The sequence below is a fragment of the Myxine glutinosa genome, chromosome 3 (genome assembly GCF_964187855.1).
Source record: "Myxine glutinosa chromosome 3, kmMyxGlut1.1, whole genome shotgun sequence".
Classification (NCBI taxonomy): domain Eukaryota; kingdom Metazoa; phylum Chordata; class Myxini; order Myxiniformes; family Myxinidae; genus Myxine; species Myxine glutinosa.
Window position 1 is genome coordinate 557952 of NC_136263.1, and position 22093 is coordinate 580044.

The following is a 22093-nucleotide window of genomic DNA, read 5'->3' on the forward strand; positions in this document are numbered from 1 at the left end:
AACCATGATTGTCATGGGGCCCGCAAGGCTAACCCCCGCTTTAGCAGGAAAATGGCCTTAAAACGATCATTCAATTCATACTGTTTGGAGGATGGTATAGAACACATTTGGACAAAAGGTGGGAGCGGAGGGGAAGCCGTAGCCAGAGGTACTCCTGGGGGTGGGGTGGAGAGAGAGCAGACAGGTACCCCATGTGAGGCAGGTATTTGGGTACATGCAGATTATTTGTTTATACAAACTCAGGTGTTCTCACAACGGTCTTTCTTTCCGTCTGGTTTCCCTTTTTATTTTTTGTGTAACGTTGTACTTGCATGGAAGGGGGTATTCCCCGCTTGGGAAACTTGTATGCCCTTTAGTGCTTTCTTTTTCTCTGAGGCAAATATCCTTGTGAATGACCACGGAAGGTTGTCTCTGACCATGCAGGGGTTGGCTCAAATCACCATTCAGACCTTTCATTTATCTTCGCTCTCTCTCGCCAACGCTGGGCTCCCCCATGTAAGTTTGGAGAGGTCGGGGTGGTGACACATTCCCGTCCTCCTTGTTTGTGTGCAGTGAAAGCAGTTCTCATAAACTGTGTGTGTGCAGTGCTGTTTAACCCATTAAACCTTTCCTTTAACCCACTGCCAGTTCTGTCATTACCTGTGCTCGCGAAGCAAAAAGTGGGGTTAAGCAATTGGGTAAGTACGTGTGCCGTGTGCCGTGTCTGCATTTTAAAAATTCATTTTCTCGGCAACCGTTGGTCCGATTGACATGAAATTTTACCATAGGAGCGCCTGTGCCGGTAGATTTTTTTTCTGATAATTATGACGTCATAGATCACGTGGTACGGACGCCATCTTGGAAGAACGCTACACCTCTATATCTCCCAAACCACTTAATGGGAATAATTGAAACATGGCTCATTGTCAAGTACACCTCATGGGGAATAAGATATTGTTACGGACCGCGGATAAGGTGTTGATTTGCCGAGCGGATGGCGGCCGCGGCCCGAACTATTAACAATGACTAAGACCCGATTCCTTAAACGTGGGCCAAACCGTGCCACAGATATTCAATGGGGAAAAGACAAAGGCGACACGGATGTGAAGAAGAGGAAGACAGAAGTAGGAAATACGAATATAATTTATTTGCTATTTACAACCAAAAGAAACCAAGGAGAAGGAAGGATAATAAAATAATTTACAGAAGAAATCAAGGAGACAGTGAAAATTCTAGCTTACCTATGCAGTCTTACTTAGAAACCCAAGGACAAGACAAACAAAGACGGACTCACACGAATGGGAATTTGCAGGCAGGAATGATCGGAAGGAGGAATAGCTTGGCGGGAGAGGAAGGTTCAGCGGGGATCGGTCGGGCTGGAAGCGGACAGCCGCCGTCAATACTCGAGCTGGGATCGCCAAACCGCCGCGGTTCCAAACTGCACGGCGAAGCTCCTCCGGTGCACCGTGCGTTCTCCAAAGCTGCTCCTTATACCTCTTTCTTGGCACCTCTGTGCAACTCTCTCTTTGCGCTCCTCACTTGGCACTTCGCACTTGTTCTTTCGCACTTGGCACTTGTTCTACTTGGCACTTGTTCTACTTGGCACTTGTTCTACTTGGCACTTGTTCTACTTGGCACTTGTTCTACTTGGCACTTGTTCTACTTGGCACTTGTTCTACTTGGCACTTCGCACTTGGCACACTTCGCACTTCTGCTGTATCTCTGACTCAACTCTTCGCCCTTCTCAAAGGCTTCCGCGTGCGCTTTTTATAACGCCGCGGGCAATCAAGCCGCCGGCCTCCAGGACACGCCCATCGGTGAGCTCGCCTCGGCCCTGATTGGTCGGCACGGACCCTCTGGCTCCACCCTTGATGACAATGGGCGGCACGCCCAGGATTCGGCAGCTCCTCCCCCTTCTTCTCCAAGCCTACCTCGTGGCTAATGGAGTCGCGGTGAAAACCGCCCAATAGCTGCGGCGAATGCAGTTGGCAATTGAGGCTTTATTAAATGAAAATGAAAGGGGATCTATCTATTTGAATTCGGTGCAATGGAGTGTCAATTAATGGAAGACAAATCCTTAGCCTAATACACAGAATAAGGAAATAACTACCAACAAGGAGGAAATCTAGGATTGGCTAACGTGATTGTTTATGACCTAATTATGGGACGCCCTTTTGACCTTTATACACAACTGGAGGAAGGAGGGCGATATTTTTACAACAATAAAAAACACTAAAAAAAACACAATCCTCATATCCACAACAATATGTTAATGATGATGTCATGGTGCCTCCATTATGACATCATAATTGACAAGTACAACGCTTGATCTCATCAGTATGAATTTTTTTTTCCTCTGCAACTTTTAGTCCGATGAACACGAAATTTTCAGAATATGAGCGGCTCCTCTGTAGAATTGTTCTAATGATAATTATGACATGGTACAGGATCCATCTTGGAAAAATCGTAAAAAGTTGCACCTCCATCTCCGAAACCACTGCATGGAAAAAATTTAAATATGGCTCAATGTCAAGCACTCCCCTTGGGAAATAAGATATCTTGATGATCATGTCATCAGTACTGTAATAATGATGTCATAATTCGGCAAGTACAACACTTGATCAGATCAGTATGCATTTTTTTCTCTGCAATTCTTGGACCGATTGACACGAAATTTTCTCCATAGGAGCGTGTCCTCCTGTAGAATATTTAAATGATAATTATGATGTCATAGTTCAGCGGTGAAGGCGCCATCTTGCAAAAACCGAAAAACTTTGCCCCTCTATATTTCTGACCCCGCTCCATGAAAAAAATTGAAACATGGTTCACTGTCAAGTACTCCCCATGGGTAATAAGATATTGTTACAGACGCGGTTTTGGATGTTAGTTTACCGAGCGGTTTGGTATGACCGCGTCTGCACAGTTTACCCGATTCCACTCGAACGTTGGCCAAATCGCGCTATGCTAAATCAATTAAGGAAAGGACACAACAGCTGGGTTAAATGACACGACACCAGGGGTACAGTTCTCAAGACCTCCGGAGGAGGTTATAATATGGGATATGCGGAACGTTTAGATTACAAGGACAAGAGGGACAGCATAGGAAGGTGGGCACTTAATCACGGTCTTATAGTAGCCCCGACAGACCACAGATAAACAGGACAAAACTGACTCACACAGGGATTGATGGCAAGGAAGGGCAGGTAGTCGATGGTCAGCACAAGGTGCACCTTGGCTCAGGGACAGGATAGCGCGGTCCAAAAGATGCAGGGAGGTCTCTCAGCGCTCGGAGGTGGCGACTTCTCTTTCCAAGCTGGGGGCGCATCTCTTACGTCACCTCCGGTAAGTGGCTACGTATATCCAGCGGGGAGTGACACGCCCTCGGCTCGTTAGCTCCGCCCCAGATGGAATCGGCCCGCCGCTTCTTATTGGGTGCGGGGGGGTTACCGGGCTCCGCCCTTGACGAGGAGCTGACAGTCAGCCCCTTCGTGGTAACCCCGTCGGAGCACATGGGCAATGGCGGCTAACCAAGCCGGAGTGAGGACGCACACTCCCCGCGCGCTGTTGTTGTAGTTGTTGTTGTTGGTGTAGTTTCATGAGGAAGATGGGAGGAGGTATGGGGAGGTTGGACATTTGGACATTGCCATACAATCACATTCTGGTGCAACGAAGAGTCAGAATTAATGGAAACGAGTCCTTAACTGACATAGACTAAGAATAACTAGCAAGATGTCCTATAGTTGTCTACGTGAGATGCGGTGAACCTGGGCACGACATTTAATGGGGGAAAAAGGGGAAGGTCGGTTCTACAGAGTGTTATTTACAGACGATGGGACTAGGGAATGGGGGATTGGGGATAGTTGGGGAGTATTGGGGAAATAGGGGAATATTTACAAGCGGATATGGATGGAGGCCAAATCCCATATCCGCAACATTGCACCCTTCTCTACCCTCGGGGCGTCCCGACCCGATAAATCTTTACCTACCTTAGTGTGGCACTCAGATGTAGTTCCCTCTACTATTAACTCTACCCTGAGTGCGACAGTTTTACAGATATTCACAAATGAGTAAATATGTCCCCCTGCGACGTTGCACCCTTCTCACAGAAACACACCCACAGGATAACCGAATCGCGGAAAGAATTCTCAAACTAAACATACAGCCGGTAGGGAGCATTATTTACACAAGACTACGCTGATATTTACACTACGATCCAGGACCTGTTTTTGGAGGAACACATGCAGATGTTATGCATAGAGAGAGCACGCATGCCAGCATCGATACACCAACCCACGAGTGCTCTGTGGCCTTACGGCCTTTAATAATGTGCAGAGCACCCCATCCAAGCACCAAAAGCACCACCCCATCATGTACAGTCAGCACCATCCGGTGCACCAATAAAGTGTTCAACAATCACCGGTGGTGTCGCAGCCGGCCGATGTTCTGCCGCTGGTCTTGCCTTCATGTGGTGCACTTGGCCTTCTTGCTTCTTTAAAAATAAAGAAAGGCGCCAACCGCGTCCATTTCTTTATTGTGGCCGTCAGGGAGCCAACTATTAGTGGTTCACCTGTATGGCATAGGTGCCACGTTGACCCATAGGTCCATCCATGGGTGGTGCTTGCCCGCAAAAGAACTGCGGTCCATTGTGGGTGGCCACCAAAATTGCGGTCCATATGGTGTATCGATCCCGGCAGCAAGCAGCGAAAGTGCAGGCCCACAACTGCGGAGCCAGCACCTCTTTCTCCTCTCTCTCTGCCCCAAAGCCAGATCCTCGGAGGTGGGAGACAAAAGAAGAAGACAAGTGAGTAAGGTGGTAAGGGCGCAAAAGTGCACGCAACATTAGGTAATGCACACTAGGGGCACATGGGAACCAGGTGAGACAGGTACGTTCCTACCGTACGCCCCCCCCCCCCCCCCCCACCAGGTAACCTACATTGCCCCTCCCTTACCCCTTACTGTATCCACAAAACACAACACTACCCATAAACATCTACTTTACAAATCAACAAACGTCCCTACTGTCTTCCCCGTTCCTTCCATAAACCAAATTCGTCTTCTCTCCCTCCTAACCAATCAAATTTGCCATTTCCAACTCTCATCACAATTTGCCATCTCCAACTCAACATCATAATTTGCCATTACCAATTCATCATCAGTCCCTCCTAGGGAGGGAGAGATGGAATCACCCCAACGTCTCATCCACGTCGTGATGCGTCTCACAAATCCAACAGCAATTCTCCTTTCCTGCACACAGAACAAAGAAAACACAGGTGTGGAGTCATCATCACCACAGGTAAGTGGCTGCGTATGGTGCGACAGGTTCATCAATCCTAACTATTTCCTAAATGACTTTAACAACTTTACATTACCCGGGGTCTTTCCCTGCCAATCCATTGGCCAACTTACACTATGGGTTCTAAAAACCAATTCCCATTGACCAAACTGTGGTGCTTTTCAATTTGGGGTCTCACTCCCCCGATTCATCTCCCGGTGCCCTCGCACAATTTCTGGGCTGTGGCGTGTACCTCTCCCAGCGGGTCTACCCACCTGCACACCTCCACCACTGCAGTTGCCTCCGAGCTTACCTGCTCCTTACCCTAACCTAACTACCTGGGGAAGGCCCTCTGGCGCTCTCCCCACTCGGTGCCCTCTCTGGCACTGGGCTACCCGGGTCCGTCCTCCGGATCCTCGGGCCCCACTGACACTAACGGCTCCCAGAACCGACCTGCGGCCTCACCTGGCCGACATCCTCACAGTGGTGGAGTGCCCAACCAACTACACACACTAACAGGCTACACGCCCAGCCATTTCCACAACACTAATGCACCCATCCACAATACCATTCTGCAACCGCACCACAAATGCCAATATCCAACCACAATTTACCTATACCCTCTACCTAACACTTACACTACCCGCCCCGGGTATCCGTGATGGGGGTCCACTCTTCCCCCATTCACACCTTCGCACCATGCACACCACTCCGTACCACTTACTCCAACTCTCTCCACACACCTGTACTTGCACACCTGTGCTCTCACACCTGGTGCCACCTGCACCCTTCTCTCCCCAAGCGCATTCGCGCTGATCCACAACACTCACTACTCCACCCTGCTCCACACACCTGTCCAGTTGCACACCTGTGCAATCACACCTGTTCCATCCTCACACAGCATCATCTCATCTAACTACTCCCCTCTGAAACTTGCGCTTCCCAGTCGTCCCTTTAAACTATTGCGCTCCCACGTCATTATCATCCATACTAATCTACCTGCGTCCCCACTACAGGTATCAGTCACTATCTAACCTTAACGTCACCTAATGTCATCTTCGCTAGATCCCTACAATATAACCTAACCCACCCGGGCTAGTTTTCACTGCCATACACCCCATAAGCTATTGCGCATTTGCCCCACTATGGGAAGGGTGGCAGGGATGCCACCCTTACCCACCGTCATACGGCGCGAGTGGGACCTTGTGGGACCACCTCGTATGCGAGTCGTTGCCCGCCTGCCGGACCCCGTGCGTCGCCCCTTGCGGGGTCAGCGCGGGGCCGAACCGGCCAGGCCCCCACAGTACATTACCCCCAAGGGGCTCTCGTGCCTCCCCGGTCCCTCCAACAACTACCCCTGTTGGTGTCGATGCATGGGTCACACCTCCGCAACCCGCTACCCATTCCATACCACCACAACCTTGCTCACCCACACCTCGCACCTCTCGTTCCATACCCTCCGGACCAGCCATACACCTCACTCTTGGCCTCTCACGAACATCCGGGTCTATCTCGACCCCCAAGCTCCTTAAATCCCCTGGCGCATCATACGCACGACCATATTGGTCACCACTTACACCGGGTCCTCTTCCTCTTCGCTTCTCCTCCATCACCTGCGAATCCCTCATCCGGTTAATGAGCACATCATCACGATCCAAACACAGACTTTGGACCAATTCTTTTACCTCCTCCTTTATCTCTTTCTTATCCTCTCTCCGTCGCTTCTTAATTTCGCTCACCCCTTCTTCCACTTCTTCTAATTTCTGCTTCACCTCTTTTATGTCCCGGTACGTCTCCTCAAGCTCATCCTCTAAGGCTACCTTGACCGTTTCCATGTGCGTCCTCACCTGCCGGTCCGTCGTCTCCATTACCTCTATCACCTCGTCCAACCTCGTCGTCAGTCCCTCACGTACCATCTGACATTCCCTCTTCGTCGCTATCAAGTCGTCTTTTAGTTCTTTCTGTGTCGCTTTTAACCCTCCTAATACCGCAGTGTTCCTTTGAACCTGCTCCGTTAGTCCTTTTTGTCCCTCCGTCAGCTGTTCTACCCCTCCTGCGTCAGGTCCTCTATGCCCCCTTGTAACTTTACAGTCCCCTTTCTCACCTCCTTCTCCATGTGCTCCTTACAGTGCCTCACCTCCTCGCGCACTCCTCCGACCTCCTCACTCACCCCTCTTCTGATCTCCTCTCCCATCACTTGCATCTCCTGCCCAGATGCCACCCTCATCTGCTCCATTTCCTCCCTGTGAGCATCCAGTTTAGTTTCTACCCCCATTTTGACCCCCTCTATCTGCTGCCCCATTTGTTTAACTTCCCTTTCCGCTTGGCCCCTCATGTCCCTCAATTTGCCTTCCATCCTGTTTTCTAACCCCTCTAACCCCTTTTTCATCCCTTCCATTTGATTCTCTTGAGCGGCCATTCTGTTTTCTACCCCCATTAACCCATTTTTCACCTCTTTTATCCCGTTGTCTAACCCCTCAAATTTGTCGTCTAACTTCCCAAATTTCTTGTCTAATCCCTTAAAATTATTGTCTAACTCCTCACCGGTACCCCTCGCTTCGTCCTTCATTACCCCCATTTGGTTTCCCATTACCCCCATTTGGCCCTCTAATCGCTCACTATCAGCCCTCATTTCGTCCCTCATTTCCCCCATACTGTTTTTCAAAAATTCATAAATTATCTTTCATAAATTGATCGTCTGTTTGCCGTGTCGCGAGCAAGGCCTTGTACAGTGTGCACTGTACAACCTTGAGGCTTTGTTTTTCTCTCAGTGGTCCGTCGTTTGTGATCCAATAACTTTCGTTCTCTGTATTCCCAGGCTTTTCACCCATAGCCTACTTCCTTGTGTAAATCTCAACTCAAAAAAAAACAAAAACAAAAAAAAACATTTCCTTCTCTGTTCTCATTCGTTTATTCATTCTTATTCGTTCGTTCGTTCTTCGACCACGTGTTTCTCCCCCATTTCCCCAGATAGTTTTCACTCATTAACCTTCAATGTTTACACTTTCCCCTCAAGTTATGTATTCCGTCATATTTTATAACACCTTTTTCTTCTTCTTCTTTAAAAGGCTGCTTTCGACTTGCTCACCAAATCAATTCATCCCAAAAAAAATATCCATCTCCTATAGTGCCTTTGTTCTACATTCCCTAAACTCTCCTGCACTCCATCCTCCATCCAGCGTCCTTAAACGTATTTTTAACTCGAAGGTCACAAGAAACTCATTTTGCAATAAATGTTCGTTTCCCATAAATCGTACACTTTCAAAAATCCAATCTCACCCCTCCCCTCCAAATCTTCCCCATAACCCCTCCCCTCCAAATCTTCCCCATCACCCCTCCCCTCCAAATCTTCCCCATCACCCATCCCTTTCAAATCTCCCCCCTTGCCCCCTCCCTCCTAAACTACTCCCTCACCCCTCCCCGCCAAGACGCCCCCTCGCCCCTCCCCTCCTAGACTCCTGCCTCACCCCTCCCCTCCAAATCTCCCCCATATCCCATCCCTTTCAAATCCCTCCCCTTGTCCCTTCCCTCCCAAACTCCCCCCTCACCCCTCCCCTTCAAATCTCCCCACCCTCATTGCTTCTCAATTTCCCCCCGCTCACTCCACCTCCTCAAAGCGTCCTCCCCGCTTCTTCCCCCTTCAAACTCTCACCTCCATCTCCCCCAACCTTCTGCCTCGCTCTTCCCCCTCCTCAAATAACACCTCATTGTGGCTCACCCAATCGCCATCAAACCTTTTGTCCGCCCCATCCTTCCCTTTCTCCGAGCTATTCTGAAATCTCTGACACACCTTCAACAGCTCTCCCTACCTCTTCCACCTCTTCCACATCTTACCCTACCCCTCCTCCCCCCTGTTCTGTATCTGATGCTCCCCCTTCCTCTTCATTAACGGTATGGACCTCAAACATCCGGGGCCTTCGTTCAAACTTAACTGATCTCTCCATACAGGTTGCTTCTGTCAAACCAGACGTGATCTGCTTAACAGAAACTTTCCTCCTTTATGATGTCTCTGATTCCATAGTATCTCTCCCGGGCTACTCCCTCCTCCGGTATGATAGACCTGAGCCTCGTCCTGGAGGCGGGGTTGCTATGTTTATCAAAAACTCTCTTCCTCACTCGCCCTGCACTGCACTCTCTCCACCTCACCCCCAGGAATACCTCTGGCTACGGCTTCCCCTTCGCTCCCACCTCTTGTTCATATGTGTGTTGTACCGTCCACCAAACAGTGATGACTCCATCTACATCTCGCTGTCTGATGATATGGACCAACTTCTATCTACTCATCCCAACTCTCTCTTCCTCATATGTGGTGATTTCAACTGTCATCATGCCAGTTGGCTGGGTGTGGGTACCTCTCTCACCAGCCATGGCTCCTCAGCAAAGGACTTCTGCGACTCACTGGGACTGACACAATCTGTCAATTTCCCGACCCGGATCTCAGTCAACGGAACATCTTCTCTTCTGGACTTGGTTATGACTAACTTCCCTGAAAATGTCTGCTGCTCTTCTTCTGCTCCGATCGGATCATCTGATCATGTCCTTGTTAAAGTGGACATCTCTCTGACCATCCTCAGGGAGCCTGCTCAGCGTCGACGAGTCTGGCATTTCACTCAGGCCAACTGGCACGGTCTTCAAGCAGCCATCAATCATCTGGACTGGTCTCCCATCTCTACCACCTCTGACATCAACTCATCCTGGGAATTCTTCCAAAGTAAATTGCTCTCTCTCATGCACAGATTTATCCCATCTCGTCTTCAGTTGTCATACCCTTCCTCCCGTCCATGGTACACGGAATCTTGTGGTGAAGCTGTTGCCCAGAAACAACTTGCCTTCGTCTCCTGGAAAGCAAATCCAACGGAAGGAAATCTCATTTCCTTTCACAAAGCCCGAAACAAGTGTGTGTCCACCCTCAGGAGAGCCAGGAAACAATATCTCTCCGTTCTCAAGACCGAACTCTCTTATCTGTCTCCCTCTTCCAAATCCTGGTGGCGTCTGGTCAAATCCGTTTCTGGTGTTTGTTCCCCCTCCATCCCCTCCCTTACCTCAAACGGCTACACAGCTGACTCCGCACGTGAAAAAGCTGAATGCCTCAACTCTGTGTTTGCCTCTAAATCTTGTGTCCCAAACCCATCCCTCTCTGTACCCACCATACCCAGTCGTACCCTGCTGCTCCTGGACTCCGTGTCCTTTCCTCCTGACAAGGTGGAAAAGTTTCTGTCAACCCTCGACTCTGATTCTGCAACTGGACCCGACGGCATCAGCCCACGGGTCCTAAAATCCTGCTCTGCTGCTCTATCTCACCCTCTCTCTGTTCTCTTCACCCTCTCTTTTGCTCAAGGTCAACTGCCATCTGCTTGGAAATCAGCCAACATCACCGCTTTGCACAAAAAAGGTGCAAAAACAGATCCTAGCAACTACAGACCAATCAGCCTTCTCCCAATTATCAGCAAAGTCATGGAATCCATCATTGCTTCTGATATGAAATCTTTCCTCTTCTCCAATGGCTTGATCTCTGATCATCAATTTGGTTTCAGACCAGGTCACTCTACTCTGGACATGCTGCTTCTGCTGTCTCAACAATGGATGGAGGTCCTCAATGCCAAACAGGAAATTAGAGCTGTCTCCCTCGACATATCACGTGCCTTCGACACGGTCTGGCACCCCGCTCTGCTCACCAAACTCTCCTCCTTTGGTATCCATGGAAATCTCCACGCATGGCTGGCGGACTTCCTCTCTAGTCGTCGTCAACGTGTGGCCCTGAATGGGTTTCTCTCATCTCCTCTTCCTGTTCAGGCTGGAGTTCCCCAAGGCAGTGTTCTGGGCCCCGTGCTTTTTCTGGTTTTCATCAATGATCTCTCTGACTCTCTCGAAAATCCTCTCTATCTCTTTGCTGATGACTCCACTCTCTGCCGCTCCATTCCTCTTCCCTCAGATCGGCAGTCTGCTGCCTCCTCACTCTCTGAAGACCTGGACAAAATCACAGACTGGTCAAACAAGTGGAACATGTCTTTCAATCCTGACAAATCTCACACTCTTACTATGTCTCTCCGAAAAGATCGACTGGACAACCCTCCCATCTACTTTCTCAACAATCCTCTCCAAGAAGTTCTGTCGCTCAAGATTTTGGGTCTCACTATCTGCCATGATCTTTCTTGGGAAAACCACATTTCCAAGCTGGCCTCCAAAGCCAGTCGCCGACTGGGCATCCTCCGTCGTGCGAAGTCCTTCCTCGGCACACCTGAGCTCCTCACCACATACAAGGCTTTCATCCGCAGCTCAATGGAATACTGTTCTCCCCTATGGGCCGGTGCTCCTGCCTCACACCTAGCTCGGCTTCACGCTGTTGAAACCAAAGCTTTCAGAATTATTGGAATCTCCCGCGATGAAGCTATCTCTGAGGGCCTTTCACTCACTCACCGCAGGCAGGTAGGTGGTCTTTCTGTCTTCTACCGACTCCTCTCCGGCCTTGCACCCCCAGCTCTCTCTGTGCTCTGTCCCCCAAATATTCCTACAGGTCGCACAAGATCTGCCAGCAACCCTCTGATGGTTAAACTGCCGAAATCTCGGCTCTCCGCTCACCTTCACTCTTTCATTCCTCTTTTCTCCCGCCTCTGGAACAAACTCCCTCACTCCCTTCAATCCCACTCCTCCCTCCAGGTCTTTAAAACAGCTGTTCACCACCATCTCTTATCTTCCCCCATCCAAAACCTTGATCTTTTCTACCCCCGCTAATTCACCCCAGATCCACCTTGTTTGAAATTCCAACTTCTTTCCTGGAAGTCCTGGCAGTGTCCATATGTTTTATACCTCTCCCACTGCCCCCTTCCCACGCCCCCCCCCCCCCCAAAGCCCTCGCCCTCTCTCAGATCTCTCGATGTCTCCATGTCTCTCGGTCCCTGCTCTCAAATGTTGTGTTTGTGTCCTTCCCCCTCTCTCCCCATCTTGTCTACCGCTCCCTATGTTATATGTTTTATGTGTCGGTTTGTCTTTCTGTGTGATTATTGTTCGCTCTTTCACGAGCCTCGATATTGTATACAAAAAAAAAAAAAAAAAAAAAAAAAACCTCCAATTTGGTCTATAAGGGCCCTCATTTGCAGGAGGAAAAGGTTCGAATCCACCAGCGGCGCTACCACGGTCGCGGGCGTGGTCGCCGTGGCCATCTGCGAGGCGCCGTTTTGCGCGCCCGCAACCTCGTGCGCGACGACGCTATTTTGCGAATCTGCTACCCTCACTGCTTCGCTCTCCTCTTGTCCCTCAATTTGGTCCTGGATCGACCCTGCCTCACTCTCTTCTACCGGAACCCAGCCGTCTTGGTCTGCCATAGCGCGACTTTCAAAATTCGGGTTTTTATTTTTTTTGTAAAACACAATTAAATTTCGTTGTTATAATTTCGAGCGCGTGAAACGCGCTCCGGATCGAATCCCACTTCCCGACACCAAATGTTACCCTAATGGTACAATTGGTGTTCCAAAATTTGGGCCTAACAAATTTAGTCCCAGGTCCGAATCCCACTCCTGACACCAAATGTTACAGACGCGGTTTTGGATGTTAGTTTACCGAGCGGTTTGGTATGACCGCGTCTGCACAGTTTACCCGATTCCACTCGAACGTTGGCCAAATCGCGCTATGCTAAATCAATTAAGGAAAGGACACAACAGCTGGGTTAAATGACACGACACCAGGGGTACAGTTCTCAAGACCTCCGGAGGAGGTTATAATATGGGATATGCGGAACGTTTAGATTACAAGGACAAGAGGGACAGCATAGGAAGGTGGGCACTTAATCACGGTCTTATAGTAGCCCTGACAGACCACAGATAAACAGGACAAAACTGACTCGCACAGGGATTGATGGCAAGGAAGGGCAGGTAGTCGATGGTCAGCACAAGGTGCACCTTGGCTCAGGGACAGGATAGCGCGGTCCAAAAGATGCAGGGAGGTCTCTCAGCGCTCAGAGGTGGCGACTTCTCTTTCCAAGCTGGGGGCGCATCTCTTACGTCACCTCCGGTAAGTGGCTACGTATATCCAGCGGGGAGTGACACGCCCTCGGCTCGTTAGCTCCGCCCCAGATGGAATCGGCCCGCCGCTTCTTATTGGGTGCGGGGGGGTTACCGGGCTCCGCCCTTGACGAGGAGCTGACAGTCAGCCCCTTCGTGGTAACCCCGTCGGAGCACATGGGCAATGGCGGCTAACCAAGCCGGAGTGAGGACGCACACTCCCCGCGCGCTGTTGTTGTAGTTGTTGTTGTTGGTGTAGTTTCATGAGGAAGATGGGAGGAGGTATGGGGAGGTCCTAAACTCACTACTGGTGCCATACAATCACATTCTGGTGCAACGAAGAGTCAGAATTAATGGAAACGAGTCCTTAACTGACATAGACTAAGAATAACTAGCAAGATGTCCTATAGTTGTCTACGTGAGATGCGGTGAACCTGGGCACGACATTTAATGGGGGAAAAAGGGGAAGGTCGGTTCTACAGAGTGTTATTTACAGACGATGGGACTAGGGAATGGGGGATTGGGGATAGTTGGGGAGTATTGGGGAAATAGGGGAATATTTACAAGCGGATATGGATGGAGGCCAAATCCCATATCCGCAACAATATGTTGATGATGATGCCATCGGTACCTTCATTGAAATTCATTTTCTCGGCAGCCATTGGTCCGATTGGCACGAAATTTTACCATAGGAGCGCCACTGCCTCTTCAATTTTTTTATTCATAATTATGATGGCATATGTCACGTGGTACGGACGCCATCTTGAAAAAACGTTACACCTCTATATCTCCCAAACCGCTCAATGGAAAAAATTGAAACATGGCTTATTGTCAAGTACTCCCCATGGGGAATAAGGCATGTTGATGATTGTCATCAGGGCCTTCATTATGACGTCATAATTCGACAAGTACAACGCTTGATCCAATCAGTATGAAAAACAAAATGACCCCGCAACTGTTAGTCCGAAGGACACGAAATTTTCAGAATATGAGCGGCTCCTCCTGTAGAAATTTTAAAATGATAATTATGACGTCATAGGTCACGTGGTAACAGCGCCATCTTGGAAAAATCAAAAGTTGCACCTCTATATCTTCAAAACCGCACCATGGAAAAAATTGAAACATGGCTCATTGTCAAGTACTCCCCTAGGGGATTAAGATATGTTAATGATGCCATCAGTGCCTTAATTATGACGTCATTATTCGACAAGTACAACGTTTGATTTGATCAGTATGATTTTTTTTTTCTCTGCAATTGGTCCAATTGACATGAAATTTTCGCCATAGTAGGGCCTCTTCCTGTAGAATATTTTAATGATCATGATGTCATAGGTCATGTGGTACAGTCGCCATCTTGGAAAAACTTCACACCTCTATTTCTGAAACCACTCCATGGAAAGAATTGAGACCTGGCTCATTGTCAACTACTCCTCATGGGGAATAAGATATGTTAATGAAGACGTTATTGGTGCCATAATTATGACATAATTTGACAGGGACAACGCTTAGTCTGATCAGTTTGAAATTTATTGAGCATAATCTATGCAACAATTATATTGGAGAATATAAATTTATGATGTCATCACTCACGGGGTCTGGCAGCCATATTGGATCAAAAAAAAAAAACGTCCAAAAACAGAAGATTACAGATTCTATGAATACCATCCAGTTCACAATGCTTTACCATATATTGTTGGGCCTATGAAATGTATTGTCGGTTAACATTTGACATCTTTAATGGATATTATTTATCTGCGTCTGTCACTATGACATGTCACCATCCCATAATGTCCTTGGGACTGACTTATAAGGTTTCCTCTACATACAATGTGGATGAATACCAAATATTATTCCCATCGTTTTTCTTCTTCCCTCCCCCCCCCCCCCCCCCCCACCCCCTTTCCAGGTCCAATCTTTTAAAAATCGATGTTCTCTACAACCATTGGTCTGATTGGCACATTGGTCTGATGTCCTTGGGACTGACTTATTAGATTTCCTCTAATAAACAAGAAAAACAAGTAAAGATACATTCAAAGTACACCGCCCCCCTTCCAAATAATTAAATATCTTACAGCGCGGCATTGCCGGGGCGCCTCCGGCGCCCGGCAATACCGCAGTGCAGCTCATTGAGGCTGCATTGGGAGGGAGAGGTGTACACTAATTGATTGATTAATTGTATAATTAAAATCAATAAAAGATTATCACAAAATATTTTCATAATCAATTGGCTAATAGCATAACTAAACCACTAGTGCTTCATCCGAAGATGTATCTTTTAGAAATTTAATTAAATAAATAATTAATAAAAAATTAAATAATTAATTGATTAAATTATTAATCAATAAATCAAAAATATCCTTGATAGCCACATCACTTGGTCACTGTCATGTCCAAATATTAGCTTCCCAGCTCAAAAGGTGCCTGAGATATTGGCCAAATGAGAAAGAAAATAAATAAATAATTAATAATGAAAATAAATAAATAATAATCATAAAAAAATTAAATTATTAATCAATTCGGTCACAGAACACATAAACCACCACCATTTCATCAGAATCTAACTGAAAAAAAAGAAGATTTTTTTAGTAATTAATCGAATAATTAATCGATACATTGATTAATTGATTAATCAATAAATCAAAAATATCCTTGATAGCCACATCACTTGGTCACTCATGTCCAAATATTAGCTTCTGAGCTCAAAAGGTGCCTGAGATATTGGCCAAATGAGAAAGAAGACAAATAAATGATTAATAATGAAAATAAATAAATAATAATCATTAAAAAATTAAATTATTATAATAATAATAATAATAATTCATTTATTTTGTATAGCGCTTTTCATGAAGCCCAAAGGCGCTTTGACAGAGTGCAAAACATAATGCAAAACAAAACATGGAAACAACAATTGCAAAAAGACAAGAATCAATAGGGAAATATTTAAAGCAAAAGGAGGGAGAAGGAGAAGTGATAGTCAGGGGTTAAATGCTGTGGGTTGAATGTTGAATGCAGTGCTGAACAGGTGGGTCTTGAGTGATGTTTTGAATGTGGTGAGTGAGGAGGAGTCTCTGATGGTGTGAGGTAGTGAGTTCCAGAGGGTGGGAGCAGCGATGGAGAAGGCCCTGTCCCCCAAGGATCTGAATTTGGTCCGGATGGGGGGGGGGGGGGGGGGTCAGGAGGTTGGTACCAGCAGAGCGGAGGTTGCGGGTGGGAGTGTGTCTGGAGAGGAGGTCAGCCAGGTAGGATGGGGCCAGGTTATGGAGGGCTTTGTAGGTCAAGATTTTGACTAAGGATTTTGTACTGGATTCTCTGGGAGATGGGGAAGCTTGTAAAGGACGGGGGTGATGTGGTCACGGGTCCGGGAATGGGTGAGTAGACGGGCAGCTGAGTTCTGAATGTATTGGAGTTTATTGGTGATTTTTGAGGGTGAACCATAGAGGAGGCTATTGCAGTAGTCCAGACGGGAGGTGATGAAGGCGTGGATGAGGGTTTCTGCAGCCGTGGAGGAGAGGGATGAGCGGAGACGGGCGATGTTTTTCAGGTGAAAGAAGGCTGTCTTTGTGATCAATCAATTCGGTCAGAGAACACATAAACCACCACCATTTCATCAAGCTGAAGTTGAAGTTGTCGTTGAAGCTGAAGGGAAAGGTGTATGCTGCATGTGTGAGAAGTGTTATGATTTATGGGAGCGAGACATGGGTAATAAACGTAGAGCAGCAACGAAGGTTGGAAAGGGTGGAAATGCGAATGGTTTGGTGGATGTGTGGAGTATCGTTGAGAGAGAGGAAGACAAATGATGAATTGCGAAAGATGATGGGAATAGAGCCTGTGATTGATGCTGTGAAGAGGAACAGGTTGAGATGGTTTGGTCATGTGTTGAGGAAGGATGAAAGTGACTGGTTGAGAAGAGTGATGGAAATGAATGTAGAAGGAAGCAGAGGACGGGGAAGACCGAAAAAGACTTGGCTAAAGATGGTGGAAGAAGAAATGCGGGCAAGGGGGTTAACAAGGAGAGATGCAGAAAATAGGGCAAAATGGAGAAGATTGTCATGGGGACCGCAAGGCTAACCCCCGCTCTAGCAGGGAAAATGGCCTTTAAAATGCATGTTGTTGTTGTATTTCATCAGAATCTGTAACTTTAAAAAAAAAAAAGGGCTTTTTTTTTTTTTTTTTTTTTTTTTGTATACTGAATCGAGGCTCGTGAAAGAGCTAACATTTACTTCACAAACAAATCAACCAGACAAACAAAACACACAAAAAGAGGGGGCTGAAAACAAGATGGGGAGAGAAGGGGAAGTACACAAACACAACATTTGAGAGCAGGGAGATGTGTGGAAGGGAGAGGGCTTGGGGGGAGGAGGCGTGGGAAGGGGGGGGGGGGTGGAGGGAGAAGTATAAAACACAAGGACACCAAGGACTTCCAGGACAGAAGTTGGTATTTCAAAAAAGTGGAATTGGGGTGAAATTAGCGGGGGTAGAAAAGATCAAGGTTTTGGATGGGGGAAGATAAGAGATGGTGGTGAACAGCAGTTTTAAAGACCTGGAGGGTGGAGTGGGATTGAAGAGAGTGAGGGAGTTTGTTTCAGAGGTGGGAGAAGAGAGGAATGAAGGAGTGAAGGTGAGCAGAGAGTCTTGATTTTGGCAGTTTGACCAGAAGAGGCTTGCAGGCAGATGTTGTGCGACCTGTAGGAATATTTGCGGGACATTAATCAAATAATTAAATAATTAATCGATTAATTGATTAATTAATAAATCAAAAATAGCCTTTGCAGCCAAATCACCTGGTCATTGGCATGTCCAAATATCAGCTTCCTAACTCAAAAGGTGCCTGAGTTAATGGTCAGAAGAGAAATGAAATTTAATTAATGAAATAAGTACTTAATTAATCGCTAATAATTAAATAACATCAATTAATTGATTAATCAAAAAACAAAAAATACCGTTTTTGACAAAGGACTTGCTCACTATTGTGCCGAAATTTCAGCTTCTTAGCTCAAAGGATGGCTGAGATATCGCCCGGACAAACAAACAAACAAACAAGAAAGAAAGAAAGCAAGAAAACAAACAACCAGAGTGAAAACCGAGTACTCTCTTTCAGCGTGCGTCACTGCCGAGCCCCCTTTGGTGCCCAGCAATGACGATTTGCAATGCCTGGAGATGCCATAGGAAAGGAGCGGTGTACAATAGGTATCCATCCTGGAAGGATTGGATCCCTGACGAGAGTTCATCGTACAATTTACTTCTCACAGTCTTGAGAAACAAGGAAATGGGCGGGGTCTGGGAATGGCAAATTAGATTTATTTTTATTTTTTATTTTTATATATACTGAACAGCAAAAGAAACGTCAGTCAGAATCAATATTTTGGAGTCTTTATTTTCAAGTCATGATCAACACGAATTGAGATTTAGGATCAACATGAAACATTACAGGTATGGTCACCACAGTTCAAACAATAATGTGAAATGTTCTGAATAAGAAAAACACAAGACCAGGTGAGAACAAGGGAGGTCAAAATCAGTATCTTGTGTGACCCCCGTGAGCATTGATGACAGCCATACATCGTCTGTACATGGAGTGGATTAATCGGTTGATGAAGGCATTTGTCACTTGGGCCCACACTCTGGGAAACGCCTGACTGAGTTGAGCTGCAGTTGACGGCCTTGGTCGAACGTCATTCAGTCTTCCTTGAACCTCGTCCCACAAGTGCTCTATCGGGTTTAAATCGGGGCTGAGCGCAGGCCAGTGCATGGTTTGGATGCCATTCTGTTGCAGGAAGTCCCTTGTTGCTCTGGCAGTGAGGGCACGGGCGTTGTCCTGCTGGAAGACATGATTTCCGTGACGTCCAAAATGTGGCACAACGTGAGGTCTGAGGACTTGATCGATGTAGCGAGCAGCTGTGACACCATTGCCTCTTCCTGGACCAATATTCTGGAACACCACAGGACCGACTTGGTGATTGAGAGCAATAGCATCCCATACCATGATGTTTGGACCACCCCACGAGTCCCTTTCCATCACACAGTCATCTGAGTAGCGTTCCCCACGTCTACACCAAACTCTCACTCTGCCATCTGCCGTGGAAACACAGTATCAGCTTTCGTCTGAGAAAAGAACGGTTCTCCACTGCTGGTAAGGCCAATTTTGATGCTGTGTGGCCCACTGTAGTCGGTCACGGCAGTGTCGAGCTGTAAGAATGGGGCCACGATACGGCCTGTGACAACGGACATCCCTGTTCTTAAAATGTCGACGGACTGTATCACCACTAATGTGTCTCTGGTGGGTTCCAACTGTTTGTCTTGCAGTTTCTGTAGCCCGGGTAAAGCGATCATGGATGTGATGACGCACAATCTGTCGATCCTGTCGTGGTGTTGTTACCCTCGGTCTGCCACTGCGTGGGCGGTCATCGGTGCTGTTGGTGGCCTGGTATCGTTCCTGTAACCTGTAGATGGTTCTCACGTTGACATGGAAAGCATTGGCAACCATTCGTGCAGTCTGTCCAGCATGCAATCTTCCAATAGCCTGGTCTCTCTGAATCCTCGTAAGTCTGGGCATGGCGCTGGCATTGAAACACGAATGATGAACACACGTTTTGGGATGCCTTTTATAGGGAAAGTCACAAGGAGACGCACGTGCATTTTGATTTCCATGGGAATCATGCACGACTTTGTACCATGGTCGTTTTTTTGCCTGCGTTTTGGTGACCTGTTTTTATCCATGTCATGTTTATCCACCACTGTCGGTAGTTTGGATTAAATTTAGATACAGACTAATGTAAATAACGAGATATCTAAACGAAATGCATTGATATTTCGATGGGAAATGTTCAGGAATTATTTTTATGAAGTGACGTTTCTATAGCTGTTCAGTATATATACATACAAGATCGAGGCTCGTGTAAGAGCTAACGTTAAACACAAAATACATAAACGGACACATAAAACATAAAGGGAGCGGAGGACAAGATGGGGAGACAGAGGGAAGTACACAAGCATAACAACAGTGGAGAACAGGGACATCGGGAGATCTGTGTGTGGGAGAGGGCTTGGGGGGAGGAGGCACAGGAAACGGGGGGGGGGGGGGGGGGGGGGGTTGAGGTATAAAACATGGGAGAGGATTGGTCGTGAAAAAGTAAAATGCCATAATATTTTGTCGAAGTACTGCGAAACGGAAGGATTTTGAAAGTGCTAAAAAGGCGATTTGTGTTCTGCAATGTTCAAGTATATAATATTAAATTGAAAGAAAATAAAGATTTTAAAGGTTGTAGAAAACTGCTGTTGATGAAGCAGCTTTTACACCACTTTATTTAAAACTTTGCATCAGGTGCCTTCGTGCCTGTTGTTTGTGCTTTTGATGACGTCCTTAAAACAGTAAGTTTCCTGTTTGGAATGATTTATAAAAGTGCCAGACAGGCAGACATTGTAAAAAATATTACCTCGCTCCTCTGTGCGCATGTGCAATCGTGACGAATTCTGAGACTATGTACTGATAAACTACAAGTTCGTTTTCTGATACATGTTCCGATTCGTTTTCAACATATAACATTCAATTGAAATGAAGTAGCTCCTTGATCATAAACTGGCGTTTGTAGACAGAAGGACGGACAGACAGCCAAAATGAACCAATTGCTTAACCCCACTTTCCCTTCGCATGGACGAACCCCAACAGCTCGTTAAAAACAAGCTGGCTCACTAAGGACGTTCACTGAGGGTTGGTTGTCATACATGGTCTGTTCTAATTGCGTTGCTAGTTATTCCCATGCTTTTTGAAAAAATGGGCTAATATTGTAATTGGCTATGTCTGTCTGTCTGTCCAAAGTTATGATCACCACATAGCAAGAAGGTGACCCCACCCTCTGGCTGATTTTTGACCCCACCCCCTGGGTTGGGTCAAAAGATCAAATAATGAAAAATGCAATTATGGGTACATTTTTTAACATTTTAAATGAAACTTTGTATATGCAATCACCATTGGAGGATGCAAGAAACATGTAACAATTTTTTGGATTTGACGCCAGGTTCATGCCCCATGGGTAGGGGACTTGGCGTCACATAGGTCAAAACGGAAAATTTATTTAACTCAAAATTTGATATTTGGTCATTCCTGGTGAAACTTTTTTTTCCCATCTTTGAGCTTTGCTTCAGGTGTGATGGTGAGTAGGCGCGTCATCGATTTCACTCTAGTTTACACTTTTGGTTGACTACAAAATGGCTTAGGGCAACTTGGGATGCACTAATATGCTTCTGGCAAAGAGCATTTGTGCCTACATCCTGTTCACCAAAAAATAAAAAAATACAAATGCTTCTAACCCGGTAAACCATTTGACTTTTTAATTGATTGTTCATTTTCCTATCCCCAGGAACAAGAGTTTATAACAAGGCAACAACAAGACCTTGATGGGGCCTTGAAGAAGATAATCTCTGAACACAAAGCAGAAATCGCTACCAAGGAGAAGGAGTGTCTTCATAATAAACAGCAACTACTGAGGGGTTAGTTAGGTGTTCCTTACATTTTAGAGTGGGAGCCCAAGCGCACCAACTCAACTGAAAAGGTTACCAATTTTGGTGATCACCGCAATGTCTGTTAGATACTCTATTTTGAGAAACTGAACGTCTGCCCCTGAAAGGGACTGAAAAGGGTCTCAGAAATTGTGCTAAGTCAGCTGAACTGGTTACCTGCTGAAACGACATCACGATGTTGGTACACAATCTCCTGAACACCGCCACACCACTGGCAGACAGATTCAATGGTGGAAGGGTCCTGACAGACTCTCTTAAGGGGTGCTCATAAATGTGCGAGATTAACTAATCGAGTTACCGATCGGAACCTACCTCATAATGCACTCGA

At 46.8% G+C, this 22093-nt stretch overlaps 1 protein-coding gene across 4 annotated transcripts in view; it reads left to right on the plus strand.

Moving 5' to 3' along the window:
* The window catches only part of SLK (STE20 like kinase), a 145577-nt gene that overhangs the window by 97758 nt on the left and 25726 nt on the right, over positions 1-22093 (plus strand). For 2 of the 4 annotated variants that reach the window (XM_068111345.2, XM_068111342.2), the window contains 2 exons: positions 424-495; positions 21606-21735. In XM_068111345.2, the coding sequence (XP_067967446.2) occupies positions 424-495; positions 21606-21735 (202 nt within the window). The remainder of the gene's footprint in view (positions 1-423; positions 496-21605; positions 21736-22093) is intronic. The other 2 variants (XM_068111346.2, XM_068111343.2) reach the window with 1 other exon arrangement.